Here is a 14952-nt window from a genome sequence, read left to right on the forward strand (position 1 = left end):
CAACGAAATAAAACCAGCCTGAGTGCTATTAGTGGAAACTATTTAAGGCAGACTGTTCTATGAAGTCCATGTAAAAATTTGCCAAATAAGGAGACAAGACAGTGCCCATGGATAAGCCCATTGTTTGAAGAAAAAATTTGTTTCGGAATTTAAAATGCGAGGAGTACTTGTTGCAAAGACGGACAAGGGTTATTATTGTATCAATTTCCAAAGTTTTGTAATCCGACCAAGCTGAATTTTCCTCTAATTTTCTTTGTAAAGCCTGCTCACATTTATGAACATCGCATGAAGTGTACATAGAAACTGCATCAAAACTAGATAAAACGGTTTTTCTGTTGAACTTCGATTTTTTTAACTTCTCAACAAAAACTAGGGAGTTTTTAATATAGGATTTCTTTGTGCTTAAAAGAGGCTTAAAAAATGGTGGCTAAGAAACTTCCTATACCCTTAGTTGGCGAACTATAACATAATACAATAGGACGTAACAGAATATCTTTCTTATGGATTTTAGGCAGACCATAAAACTTAGGGGCTGAACAACCTTTGGGATAAAATTTTCTGTACATTTGAGGGGTAATTAGTCTAGTATCTTTTAAAATTCCTAGTTCATTTCTCAACTTCTGTGTGTATTTGTCCGTGGGATCAAATTTTATTTCTTTGTAAATATTTTTATCCATTAAAAGGGTGTTAGCACTGAGGACGACTTGGCGGAGGTCCTTGTCGAAATATTTGCTTATATTTTGTCATCTTCATGGTTCGCTGGCTGACACAATCCTCGTTTTTCACCCTTTTTGATTTAATTTTTCATTTTGTTACTTTCTCTCCTCTCTGAGTTTCGTTTGTCATGTATAGCCAGTGTGGTCTAAGAATGTATTTGCGTCAAGCTTACGGGGAGCATTGGACCAATATTGTTTTAGATTTTTTTTAAATTGTGTTAAGAAACATGCAAATCTTATTTGTCAGTTTAATTTCTTAGAAACTCGTGAAAGACATCGAATTCTTCCACCTTCTTTACGTTTCAACCTACATTTAGGCACACATTCTGAAGACCGATTTATTCAGAGAATGGGTTTCAAAACTTTAACACATATTTTAAAAGACCATAGATCCAGAAGATACGTCCTTAGTAATAAAATACTTAATTTAAAATATTTATTATATCAGATTTTGTCCCCTCGATATTTTCACCAGCTTTTACAAATCTCACAAAGGTTTTCCAGATACATATTCCATTTAGCAAAAACTCGTTTATCGGAAAAATTCTCAAAACTGGAATTTCAACAGTTTCAACAAACACGGATTTTCCTTCCTAGATTTTGTCCTGGTCCTCTGGAAAATTTATCCTCTAAGGTATTTACATCCAAGGAACTAAGTATTCTTTCAAAAGGACCAAAATTTGCAATGGCTCAAACACACGTAAATACTTCAGAAATTATTACGGGCGTGGAGTCTGCTATTTTTAGCTCTCATGGTGAAGTCGAAAATCCAGACCTACTCAGAGGTGAAATTGTAAGGAGTATTCTTGATTATAGGCCATCTTTGTCACTTTCAACTCAATCAAAGGAAGAAATTAAAATCCTCCGAAATTTAAAAAAAGACAAAAACACAGTAATTACGAAAGCGGACAAGGGAAACACAGTTGTAATTATGAATTCTGCAGATTATGAATTAAAAGTTAACACCTTTTTAATGGGTAAAAATTTTTATAAAGAAATAAAATTTGATCCCATGGAAAAATACAAACAGAAGTTGAGAAATGAACTAGGAATTTTAAAAGATACTAGACTAATTACCCCTCAAATGTACAGAAAATTTTATCCCAAAGGTTGTTCAGCCCCTAAGTTTTATGGTCTGCCTAAAATCCAGAAGAAAGATATCCCGTTACGTCCTATTGGAGCATGTTATAGTTCTCCAGCTACAGGTATAGGAAACTTCTTAGCCACAATTTTTAAGCCTCTTTTAAGCACACAGAAATCTTATATAAAAAATTCCATAGATCTTGTTGAGAAGTTAAAAAATCAAAGTACAACAGAAAAAACCGTTGTATCTAGTTTTGATGGAGTTTCTATGTAGGCTTCATGCGTTGTTCATAAATGTGAGTAGGCTTTACCACGAAAATTAGAGAAAAATTCAGCTTGGTCGGATTGTAAAACTTTGGAAATTGATACAATAATGACCCTTGTCCGTCTTTGCAACAAGTTCTCCTCGTATTTTAAATTCCGAAACAAATTTTTTCTTCAAATAATGGGCTTATCCATGGGCACTGTCTTGTCTCCTTATTTGGCAAATTTTGACTTGGATTTCATAAAACAGTCTGCTTTGAATACTTTCCACTTAAAACACTCTATCTGGTTTCGTTTTGTTGATGATATCCTTTCTGTTTGGGAACATGGACAAGACTCTCTAAGAGATTTTTTGGCACATTTGAACTCTTTTGATTCGAATCTCCAGTTCACAATGGAACTCGAAGATTCAGGTAAGCTGCCTTTCTTAGATGTTTTGATTATAAAAACTAATCCTAGTCTTGAATTTTCTATATATAGAAAGCCGACTCATAATGATCGATATCTACATTTCTCTTCCCATCACCCTCCTTCTGTGGAAAGAGGGTTAATAATCTCTTTATTCGACAGAGTTTTAAAAATTTGTTCCTGTAATCATATAAATTCTGAACTGAACTATGTCAAGAATATTTCTTTTTTGCAATGCTTACCCAATCAAACTCATTGAAAATATAATAGATAGACGATTAAAAAAGATAAAAGAACAAAATAGGGAGCTTGTCCCCCTTGATTCAGTTACACCGGCAATTGAGAAAAAAACTTTCATCGTTTTACCATACATCCCGAAACTTTGCGATAAACTTGGAAAAATTTTAAATAAACATAATCTCTCTGTTTCTTTCAAAACCGAACAAAAGGTTGAACATTATTTTAACTCAGGAAAGGATAAAACAGACTCTGTACTGGGTAGTGGTGTCTAAAGAATCCCGAGTTCTTGTGGAAAGTCTTACATTGGTAGGACCCATCAACAACTAGGTGAGCGTTTGCATGAGCACAAAATTTCAATAGATAAGTCCCTGAGATTAAAAAATAACAATGACAACTTTGATTTGGCATTGGCTTCGCATATTTTCGTAAACCCGACCCATCTAGTTCTGTTTGACGAGGCAACCCTAATATCAACTGTTAACGGCGTACCACAAACTTTTAAGGAGGTAATTGAGATAATAAAATATATGAACCAAAATTTAGCAATAAATAGAGATACTGGAGATATTTCATTAAGCCCAATTTACGACGATTTAATCTTGAAGGACTCATTCAATATTTTTACCCGAAAAAACTTAAAAGAACCTATTTGCATATCTAATGAAAACCGAAATTGTAGACCAGCTAAAGTTATAGCAAGACGAAAGATCTTTGCCCAATCATCTTGGTAAATTCATTTTCATTGATTCCTGCCTGGTTTTTTATTCAGTGTCTGTTCTGTCTTTGTATAGTAAGCTTCGAAAGGTTAGATTTTCTTTTTTTTTTTAGCACTGAGGACGACTTGGCGGAGGTCCTTGTCGAAATATTTGCTTAAATTTTGTCATCTTCATTGTTCACTGGCTGACGATATCCTAGTTTTTTCACCTTTTTTGATTTTATTTTTTATTTTGCTACTTACTTTCTTTTCTGAGTTTCGTTTGTCATGTATATTAAGTGTTGTCTAAGAATTTATTTGCGTAAAGCTTAAGTGTAGCATTAAACTAATTTTTTTTTATATTTTGTAAATTGTGTTAAGAAACATGCAAATATTATTTGTCAGTTTAATTTCATAGAAACTTGTAAAAAACATCGAATTCTTCCACCTTCTTTACGTTTCAACCTACATTTAGGCACACATTCTGAAGGCCCATTTATTCAGAGAATGGGTTTCAAAACTTTGACACATATTTTAAAAGACCATAGATCCAGAAGATACGTCCTTAGTACTAAAATACTTAATTTAAAATCCATATTATATCAGATTTTGTCCCCTCAAGATTTTCTCCAGATTTTACAAATCTCACATAGGTCTTTCAGACACATTATCCATTCATAAAAAACTCGTTTATTGGAAAAATTCTCAAAACTGGAATTTCAACAGTTTCAACGAACATTAATTTTCCTTCCTAGATTTTGTCCTGGTCCTCCTTTGGAAAATTTATCCTCTAAGGTATTTACATCCAAGGAGCTAAGTATTCTTTCAAAAGGACCAAAATTTGCAATGGCTCAAACACACGTAAATACTTCAGATATGTTATCAAGGCACAGCCCATTAAACATTTTATTTTTCTCCCTATTATTTATGTTATCAAGGCACAGCCCATCCGATGTTTTTCTGTTTTTCGCCACTGCAAGCCGAATCTCCAAATTTTGTCTCTTTTTTACACTCCTCTTTTCGTCTCTACTTTTCTCAATTTTGTCATTCGCGCAAAATAATAAATCATCGTTAAATCTGATTTGGACTCCAGTGTCCACCATCTTTGACTGCATCACTTCATTGTAGCTCTGTTTAATATGTCTTTTCTCTCTGTTACTTCTCTTTACTTTTACCGCAGAAACAAATATTTTGTTATCAAATGGGAACTGAATTCCGACATTTGGTTTTTCATATTGTACTAAAATTTTCCCAATTTTGCGAGGAAATCGCGTACAAAAAATTTCGTCTCCTTTTTCTTTGGTACAATCAGTGTTTCATTTTGGCAATTTTTTTTTGGCGTCTCGCACTCATTAAAGGTGTTCTCAATTTTTCCATTATCTGCAAATTTTCATGAAAAATCATTTTCGCGCGTCTTATTTTCAATATTATGTTTTCTGTTAACTTCTGCATCCCAAATCTGTGGATTATCAATATTTCGAACACGCGTATCAAGTATTTCGCTATTCCGACAGGGTGGCAGAGCCTCCCAATTTGTTTTATGGGCCGGTCCTCCTCCCCGCCTTGTCAACAAAGTAGCATGATTTTCCGTTTTAGTATTTAATGTGTAATAAATGTCTGATAATCTCTCACTCATTGACATTCCCTTACGGGCTTCAATTTTTTCCATATGAGCCTGATGAAGTATTTTATTGGCTTGTCTATCTTTTTCAATTTTATCCATACGGGCCTGATGAAGTATTATATTGGCTTCACTATCTTTTTCAATTTTATCCATACGGGCCTGATGAATTATTTCCTTGGCTTGACTATCTTTTTCAATTTGATCTATCTCATCCTGTAACTTTTTCATATATTCTAGGTGCTTTCTTTCGTCCACCTCTTTTCTTTGTTTCCTTTCTTTTTCTCTTTCTTGTCTATCTCTCTCCCTTTCTTGTCTATCTCTCTCTCTTTCTTTTCTATCTTCCACCTCTTTGGCTATTCTTTCTTCCTTTCTCTCTTTCATGTAATTTAATAAATATTGTGTCATATCTACATGAGTACTTTTTCGTGAACCCCTAATGGATCGCTAATCAAAACTGCTTCTTTTATTTGGACTACTTTGATTCCGTCTGTCATTCTTTCTTCTTAATTCATTTTCTTTATCTGTTCGTTCTCTATCCGTATTGTATCTTTCTTTATAGAGTACTCTAGCCCCTTCGCACTCTTTTCCATTCTTTCTAATTTCATCTTTCTCAATCTGAATTTTTTTCTTATATTCTCGGTGCTCTCCCTTAATAGCCTCCCTCCATTATATCCTTTATTTGTATTTTCTTACTCTTTCTACTGGCTTCAATCACCCTTCTCGGTCTTGAGTCAATCTCATCTCTGTCCGACATAATTTCAAAATTCTGTTAACTTCAAATTACCTCTTCAGTCTAAATGAAAATTCTTTTATCCATGTAACTTCCGGTTTCTCGCAAAAAGTTACTGCGTTTCAATTCGCCTTATATTTTGCACACTAATTAGTTAGGCGATATATTGATTCGTAAATTTTTCAATTATGATCTAACAAGGCACAGCCCATTATAGATCATCTTCATAATTCTATTAACTGATTCCGTATTTTTTTCTCTTTATATGTAATCACAATAGGCTACTCTTGTAGGCTAAATTACTTGTCTCTTCGAAAACACGGAATTCTTTTACTATCAGGTTTACTGATAGGACCTTTTCTGGCTGCCACCATTTATTGGAGTGTAAGGTACGGGGGTCGCCACTTATTGGCGCAAAAAGGTTGCTATGCCACTTACTCGAGGAGGAAAACCCCTTGTTGGCCCAAATGTTAGTGGGATTCCCGCTCTTACCCCAACGGTCCCGTATCTATCGGGTATGTGAGTGTCCGATTTACAGTATACCCTGTCCTATGGTATGATAACGTGATCAAGTGGTCACTTTCTAATGCTAAATGTACCCGCCTTGGGTTACGGCTAGAAAATCTCTAACTCTCTCCTTGGATGTAACAAACCCCCCTGTCAATATAATAATGACGGTATCTCGTAACTCTATTCCTACCCTGCCTGGGTTATGGAAACTAGTACACAGTTTGTAGAAAATACCTTACTTGTATTCTTCCAAACGGTCACAATAATAACACAAAAATATGTTACCCCGAACGGGGTCTAAACGCAGACTAAATCAAAAATAAAATTCTGTACACAACTGTTCATAGGGGTGGACCTTCGCTTGGCCCAGCCAATCATCTCAATCCCCATTCATAACCAATTCTACCTTCCCAGCCCTATTATTCAATGACTCAAACCAGGAAGTACAAAAATAGAATTTACTTAAAAGCTTACTTACTGCAGCAAAACTATAGCTTAGCAACGAGACTTTTAAATTGTCATTAAAATTATACTATAAGCAAGTCTAAGGCAATGTAAATAGAACGAAAAAAGGTCATTCATCTGAAAGGAAAAGAAACAGCGGTGGAACCCCAACACCTCCTATCCCCCCCCCCACCCTCTAAGCAATAAAATACAATTTTTTATATAAATCATATTTTTGGGGTCACTTCCGTTTCAATTTTCGATTCCCCAATCTTGTACATAGTCTATAGCTTAATTTTGTCTCAATAGAAGTTTTTTTTTTTGGGGGGGGGGGGGGTGCAATTTTTTCGTTAAGAAGATTACAATTTATTTAATCTATCAGGCGTTCATTAATTGTGTATTAAACATTAAGAAAATGTATCTAAAAATAGAAAAAAAACAAAATTCTACCAACTTACGAGTCAGCTGTTACAAAAAGTTGTAGACAATCAATTTCATTATCCAGCTTAAACTGCATAATGTATGACTTCTGGTTAGCGAAATAACAAAATTTTCGAGTATGTATAATGTAAGAATCTTATAGCAGTTAGAAAGGTGCATATGAAATGGTTTAATCTCATCAAACAGTTTTTTGTGACGAACTGTATGTAAGGAGCGACCCGGCTCAATAGTAACCGAACCTCTAAAAAACAGATACCAACTTTGATGCCAATAGCTACATCAAAAGAATTGGATTTTTATGCTGGTATTAAGTATATAGATTTCATCAAGTTTAGTTTTACCCATCAAAATTTACGAGCGCGAGACTAGTTGCCTCATATTTGGAAAAGCGCCCCCTAAAAATCACACAATCTTAATGAAATTCACATTATCAGGTTCAGCATATCAGATAATATTAATGAGGAGATTTAAAGCTCCTATATGCAAAAATATGGAATTTTGTTGTGTTTTTTCTGCCAGAAGAAACATCACGGATGCGTGTTTATTTGTTTGTTGTTTTTTTTTCTTCCCAGGGGTGATCGTATCAACCCAGTGACCCAAAATATCGCGAGAGGACTTATTCGAACGAAAATCAAAAGTTGTAGTGCCCTTTTTAAGTGACCAAAAAAACTGGAGGGCACCTAGCCCCCTCCCACGCTCATATATTTCCCACAGTCACCGGATCAAAATTTTGAGATAGTCATTGTGTTCAGCACAGTCGAAAAATCTAATAACTGTCTTTAGGTATAAAATGACCCGCCACAATCCCCGGGGGAAGGGCTGCAAGTTGTGAACTTTGCCCATTGTTTACATATAGTATTTGTTATTGGGAAGTATACAAGCATTTTTATTTTTATTTTGTGAGGGGCGGGGGGCTGTGATTGGGGTGGATTTCTAAGGGGAGGATCTTCCTTTGGGAGGGAAACTTCTGATGAGTGAATATTCTAGGGGAAATGTTACACTGGTGAGATTTGACAGAATTATCATACGAATTTTTTTTTAATTATCTCACGTTCTCTTTGCCAAATCTTCCGTATGGATATGTTCTGGTGGACTTATCCAGGGTCTTTTTCCGCGTGTTTTGTTTTCTAAGAAATAATTTTCACGCAAAGGGACATTTATTGAATGATCGAGAAACAGAATAAAGATTAAAGTCTTATTCCAATGAAATAATGCTAAGGATAATTTTTCAGGGTGAATCGTTCACAAGCAATTGTATAGAGAGGGGGATTCTCAGCGAGGAAGGAACTGTCTCGAGGGAATTTGAAGGGGGGGGGTGCACTTTACGTTGGATGAAACTTCCCCGGAGGAGTTTTCCAGGAGAGGAAGGGGTATATTTCATAGAGGGTGTGTCAGATTTACCGGCATTATTTGAAAAACGAACAGAAATTATGCCATATATGAAGGGTTGGCCCCTCCTCAATACCATATTCTTTAAGCTAAAGTTTGACTGTTTACTAAAATTGAAACACATGGGCTGTTTGATTAAAAAAAGGAAGCTTTATTAAAAGTGCTAACAGCTTTAGCGTAAAGAGCAAGTTATTGAAGAGGGGGCGACCCTTCATATCCGGAATAGATCTACCAAAATTAATATAAAATTGTGTTTTAATTTTTTATGCACGGTGAGCCAAAATCGAACCTACATTAGTTGAAAAACGTTCAAAAATTAAATAAAAAGCAAGTTGTTTTTTTTCTAACTGAAAGTAAGGACTGACATTCAGTATTTATTCCGTCCGTATATGAAAAGGACTGTCCCCTCCTCAACGCCTCGCTCTTTACACTAAAGTTTGACTCTTTTTCACCACTCCACTTTTTAAAACAATAAAAGCTTCAGCATAAAAAGCGAGGCGTTGAGGAGGGCACAGCCCCTTTCATATACGGAATAGTTGTTGTTTGTTTGAAGTTTTAATGTCGCTCTTTACTTTTAGTTAAAAAAAAAAAACTTGTTTTTTTTATTTGATTTCATAAAGACGACACTTTTGTCAACATATGAAGAACAGTGTATATGCAATTGTACGAGTATATGTCTGGTTTATATGCAGAGTTAACACAAGAGACGAAAATTAACGAACAAGAGAGTAGTGAAGTATTATGGTATAAAAAGTAATATTTGGCAGGAATAGTCACTAGTGATGAATCACTAAGGGTGGCACAGTGATTAGGTGATTTTCGGGGATTCGGTGAACCAATTTTCTTTCGGGGTGACACATAGATTTTCGGAGAAATCCCCGAAAATTTGGGGATAATGCAAGCCCTGCTTGATTCCTAATCAGGAAAACCGAAATATTTAACCATACGAGAAAAGAAAAGCTCTGACTTTGCGGTTGACGTACTAAAGAATTGCCACAAAATTAATTCAAAGTCAACCGAATTTCGCCGCGCGTGCGGTGCGCCGGCGGCGTTGCGACACTTCGGTGGTGGTCAACCCGGCCTCTCGTTGGCGGTGTTCGGTCGATGCGCTGGCGTGGCGCCGGGGTCTAGTTGGGTTTATTGGTTTTAATTCGTTTATTTTTTATTCTACCTGTTATTTTCTTCTACGTTGTTAGCTTTTTAATTCCTTTAATTTTTGTTTTGTTTCATTTTGATCTCCACTTTGTTTTTTGTCATTTTTTATCTAGTCTATCATTCGCATTTTCGCTTATAAAATTAACTTGATTCTTTGAGACTTTCTCTAATATTGTCGAAGAAAGGAAGTAGTAGTCTTCTCGATAGACCCCAGCGCCGCGCCGGCGGATCGACCGAACGCCACCGACGGGAGGCCCGGTTGAACTCCGCTGAAGTGTTGTAACGCCACCGGTGTGCCACAGGCGTGCCGCCGCCGGCAGAGGCAACGGCTTTCGGTCGACTTTAAATTAATTTTGCGGCAATTCTTTATTGTGTCAACCGCAAAGTCGGAGCTTTTCCTTTTCGTGTGGTTTGGTATTTCGATTTTCCTGATTAGAAATCAAGCAGGGCTTGCAGTATCCCCCAATTTTTGGGTATTTCCCCGAAAATGTATGCGTCACGCCGAAAAAAAATTTGGTTCCCCGAATCCCCGAAAATCACGTATTCACGGTGCCACCCCTAGCGATTTATCACCAATGACTTCCCTGCCAAATATTACTTTGCATACCAAAATTCTTCACTTCTATATTGTTCATTAATTTTCGTCCCTTTTGTTACTTTGCATAAAAACCAGACAGATGCAATATGCAATTGCAAATATTTCAATATACACAGTTCTTCATATGTTGACAAAAAAAATACCGTCTTTATGAAACGAGTTTATGTAATTTCGAATCGAGTTTCCCAATCGCTATTTCTAACATCATTCGTAGTCAAGAATTTCATTTTCAAGTTGAATAGAATTATAGAACGCAGTCACTACTATGCAGTTTCAGCCTTCAGTTGGATTTTGAAATTGACAACCGACAGATTGTTTCTACAGCTGAATTGTAAGTTTGCATATTTTTTTTTTTTTTTTTGCTATTTTTAGATAATATTTTATTAATTTTTTATAAAAAATTTTTTAAAGTCTTATAGTAAATAAAATATTAATTCTTAAACATTTTTACCCCCCCCCCCCCAAAAAAAAACCTTCTATTGAGACAAAATTTAGATATAGACTAAGCTATGTACAAGGTTGAGGAATTAAAGATTGAACCGGAAGTTACCCAAAAAATATGATTCATAAATAAATTGTAAATTACTGCCTATAGGGGGGGGGGGGATAGGGGGCTATCATTTTTAAATGATAATACCTCATTTTTTTTTATTGAAAGCAGGGATGCCAAAAAGATAATTATTTTTTTCATTTAAAGTGGAGACAGAAGAAAATGATATCAAATTCCCTGGGAAACCATTGAAATATTTTGATAGACCCAGGGCCCCCCATTAGGACTTATTCATTGTCTTGGGTATTTTGCGATTTCTCATATGGTACTGGCCTAATTTTGCTTTTGTTTGTGCTCCCTTTTAATTAGATTCTTTGGATCTTATTAAATGCCACGGTGAATCTATGACTCAGTTTTCCAATAATTTGAGGTATATCTGAATAATTTCGACATTTTTGTTGTTGTCTTTGTACCCCTTTACTCATGCCCTCAATTCTTTTTCAAGGAAGACTAAGCTGTTTAACGTTATTCTGCGCGTTTGTTTGAACCATATAGTGTTGAACCAACTAGTTGTTTGAACTAGTTAATTATTAATTAAATTATTTTTCTAATGAAACCTGAGACGGTATTCTATCAAGTTGGTATCCAGAGGGGGGGGGGGTTGGGAGGTATTACATTTAAATGATAATATCTCGAAAAATTTTTATTGAAAGCAGGGATCCCAAAAAGTTAATTCTTTTTTAATTTAAAGCAGAGACGGCATCCCATCAAGGTGGTATCCAGAGGTGGGGGGGGGGGGGGGTAGTGAGCTATCATATTTAAATGGTAATACCTCGATTTCTTTTTGAAAGCAGGGGTGCCAATAAGTTAATTTTTTTTTTTTAATTAAAGTAGAGACTGTATTCTATCAAGTTGGTATCCAGAGGGGGAGGGCATAGTGTTATTATATTTAAGTGATAGTACCTTGATTCTTTTTTTATTGAAAGCAGGGATGCCAAAAAGTTGACAAAAATGAACAAGATTTTCGTGAGTTATACTTGATACAGCACTTGCATGGTTTTTTCGTCCAAAGGGAAAGGGACATATGTGTCCAACCCGTTTTTTTTCCTTATTGATGAAACGGGTTTACTTTGAAAACATTCATTCATAAGTACCAGGCAGATTCACACTAAAACGAATTGGTGTGACGAAAGCGATACCAACATCCCCACCTAACGTTGCGCTCGAGTGGCAATGGCGCCCTTTGTCCAGTGGCCAAGTTACATTAAAAGGCCAGGTCATAATAAAAGCTTTCAATTTGGGAGGTTCAAGGAGGAGTCCTTGACAATCTTTTGACCTCAGGGTACTAGATGTTGCAAAGTTCTTAAGTATCTACAGTGGTTTAAAAAAATCGATCGCCCCACAAATGATTACCAAAAATATGCACAAATATAACAAATGTAACATTTGGAATATTATAACACTTTTTCAAAGCTTTGAAGAAAAGGAAAAAAGGCTAAATACCCCTAACTACGCTTAAAAGCTATTTTAAAAAGAAACTCTTTGGAGATTTCCATGGAAATGACCATAGCAGAAGCTTTGAGCCTCGGTGGGGATCAAAGAGAAGTCTTTGAGTATTTTGACCACATGTGACTTATTGTTGCGACTTTCTTAAATTTGGTAATTTTTGTGAGCATTTGGAAATCAAAGCTTAAACTCAATAACTGATATTAAGTGTCCTAACATTTTGCTTGGATTAAAAGTGTCGAACTAGGATGAAAATCCCAACATCTTCCTGCAGTCTGCATATTATTTCATTTAATTACATTTAAAACGGATGAGCTTTTCATTTTTTACCTAAGAAAACAGATGACGCTTCATTTTTCTTCATACCGAATAAACCATTAAGTGTTTTTTGTTTCATTGTAATTGAAATGCTCTCATGTGAAGTCTTCATCATGTATATTTCAATTTGATAAATTTAGTCCTTTTAGATGCAGTTTATAATTTGACTGATATTAGGTATTTACAAGTTTATAATTTGGAATGAATCCCCAAAAGGAAAAATGAATAATATCCAATTGAGCAGCCAAAACCAATAAAAAAGCAGCAGTTGAGCCTTAACCAACATGACATATATTCTATAAAGAAGCCAAAAAAAACTTTAAAATGCATTTTTTTTAATTGTTATTAAAAACCAGTTTTTAATACAAGAAGGCTTTTTAGGAATCCAAAAGAGCAAAAAAAAACAATCAATATCAAAGTCGCCCATTTCAACTTTTTTAAAGGTGACAAAACAGATATAGGCAAAGGGCATTATGAAAAAATTAAGCTTCTAAGTTCAAAGTTATTACCCAGATAACTGACGAATTTTGTGATACGGTATTTGAAGTTTTGTATGCAGTAATGCTCAATGAAAAAAACTACTAATTTTGATAATTATTTATGTTAAGAATACATAGCTAATAGATACTTCAAGTACTCATATTATGCAAGGGTTCTGAAACGTCACATCCATTTTGTTTCTACCAGATTTCTACTTCTCTTGATGAATTACGAAGAAGACCAGCTTCCAGCCAGCAATTTGTGAATTTTTGAACTCATGGATAGGGTCGAATCTGCTGTGAATTTAAGCTGTGATTTGAGAAAGACTGATGAAAACATTAATGTTTGCGGTCAACATTGATCGCACCGGCGGCGCGCCACCGACATCTTACCGGCGGTACGTCGCCCAAATCTGATCAGCAGCATAGCGGGGTGCACTGTTTTTGGCCTAGCCGCCACCGGTCTTCCCTTATCGGCGTGGTGCCGTGGTCTAGCTACAGTGTCTTTAAGAAATTATTATTCTAGTGTAACAGCCCTTGTGTTTCAGCAGTTTTTGAAAGAATCTTCAAATAAATAAAGAATTAGTTCTAAGGGAGAGACGAGGAGAAGGGTTGAGGCAGAAATAAATATATAATCCTTAGCGCCGCATCCAGAATTTTTTTTTGGGGAGGCAGGGGGGCTTAAGAGCAGGCACTGCCATCTGAGTCTGAAGGAGAGGAACTAGATTTGCCAGAAGGCTGTGAAAGTGAACTGAGTGTTCTGCTATTATGATTCAGTACTTAGTTATGCAAAGTGATACAAACCACTTTTTTACTTGTATTCAGTGCTTTTATAAATAAATGAAAAGTAACATGGATATGCTATGAGAAATGTGGCTGAATATGACTATTTAAATATGCAAGGCTGCTAAAGTAACATTTCTTAAGTTTAATGTAAAAAAAATTGCTAATAAGGTTATATTTCCAAACAATTTTTTTTATACAAAACCGATGTTTGAAATCAAGCAATGCCCAAGTGCTGAGGTATTACCCTAGGCATATGCTTACTAAAGGGATAAACTAGACTGTTAATTAAATTGATGAAATTCTAGAAGAAGAGTTATTACCGTTTTAAGCCCAGGAAAATCAGAATCACTAAAAATTTCCTTAAAAGTTGAAAGTGAGGCTTAAAAAGAAATGCTGAACTGGTCTTATGGCTAACAGGCTACTCTAAAAGACCAATTTTGCCCTATATTTTCTAAGGGAGTACCTTATTTTATCAATTTTACTTACCAAATTTTTATTTTACGGCAATTTTACAACACTAGCGTAAGGTCTTTGGCTATTTCCTACAGCTAGCGTTCTATTATCCAAGAGGATAACCTAATGTGCTCACAAAAACAATAAGATAGAAAAACATATTTGCTTCCTAAAAATAAAAAATTGAGAACTTTTCAAATATGACATAAATTGAATATGAAATTGTCAGCTTTCACTACTCTTGAGATAGGAGGGTATCGGCCTGGGCTCTAATGGTGCTCGTATCACTGGAACTTCCTCATATGTTTCTTTTGCAACTTGCAATATTGATATGAGAACTGGCTCCTAGAAATTAATTGAATCAGGAAACACAATTTATAGGTTAATCCAAAGAGTATGGGTATAACTTATAAGAGTAACTGACGCTAGAGTCGACAAACAAAAACGATCAACGCCATCTAGTGTTTGGCGACACTTTACATTTTTTCAGTGTAATAATAAGAATAGCGTGATTGTTAAAATTAGGGTAGTAATAAGTATGTAATCTCAGTCCCTGACGGAAAAATGATTACGGAGCTTGAAAAAATGCCACATGCTATATAGCCCCACTTTTATAAGTTATAC

At 35.3% G+C, this 14952-nt stretch overlaps 1 protein-coding gene across 4 annotated transcripts in view; it reads right to left on the reverse strand.

Moving 5' to 3' along the window:
- Positions 1 to 14324: 14324 nt before the first annotated feature.
- The window catches only part of LOC148951834 (transcription factor A, mitochondrial-like), a 50108-nt gene continuing 49480 nt past the window's right edge, over positions 14325 to 14952 (reverse strand). For 2 of the 4 annotated variants that reach the window (XM_089088736.1, XM_089088738.1), the window contains exon 6: positions 14342 to 14673. In XM_089088736.1, coding sequence (XP_088944862.1) covers positions 14554 to 14673 — 120 coding nt within the window. In that variant the 3' untranslated portion in view covers positions 14342 to 14553. Of the gene's footprint in view, positions 14674 to 14952 lie in introns of all 4 variants that reach the window. The other 2 variants (XM_089088737.1, XM_089088735.1) reach the window with 2 other exon arrangements.

The sequence above is a fragment of the Artemia sp. Qi Xiang Cuo genome, chromosome 5 (assembly GCF_049724085.1).
Source record: "Artemia sp. Qi Xiang Cuo chromosome 5, ASM4972408v1, whole genome shotgun sequence".
NCBI lineage: Eukaryota > Metazoa > Arthropoda > Branchiopoda > Anostraca > Artemiidae > Artemia > Artemia sp. Qi Xiang Cuo.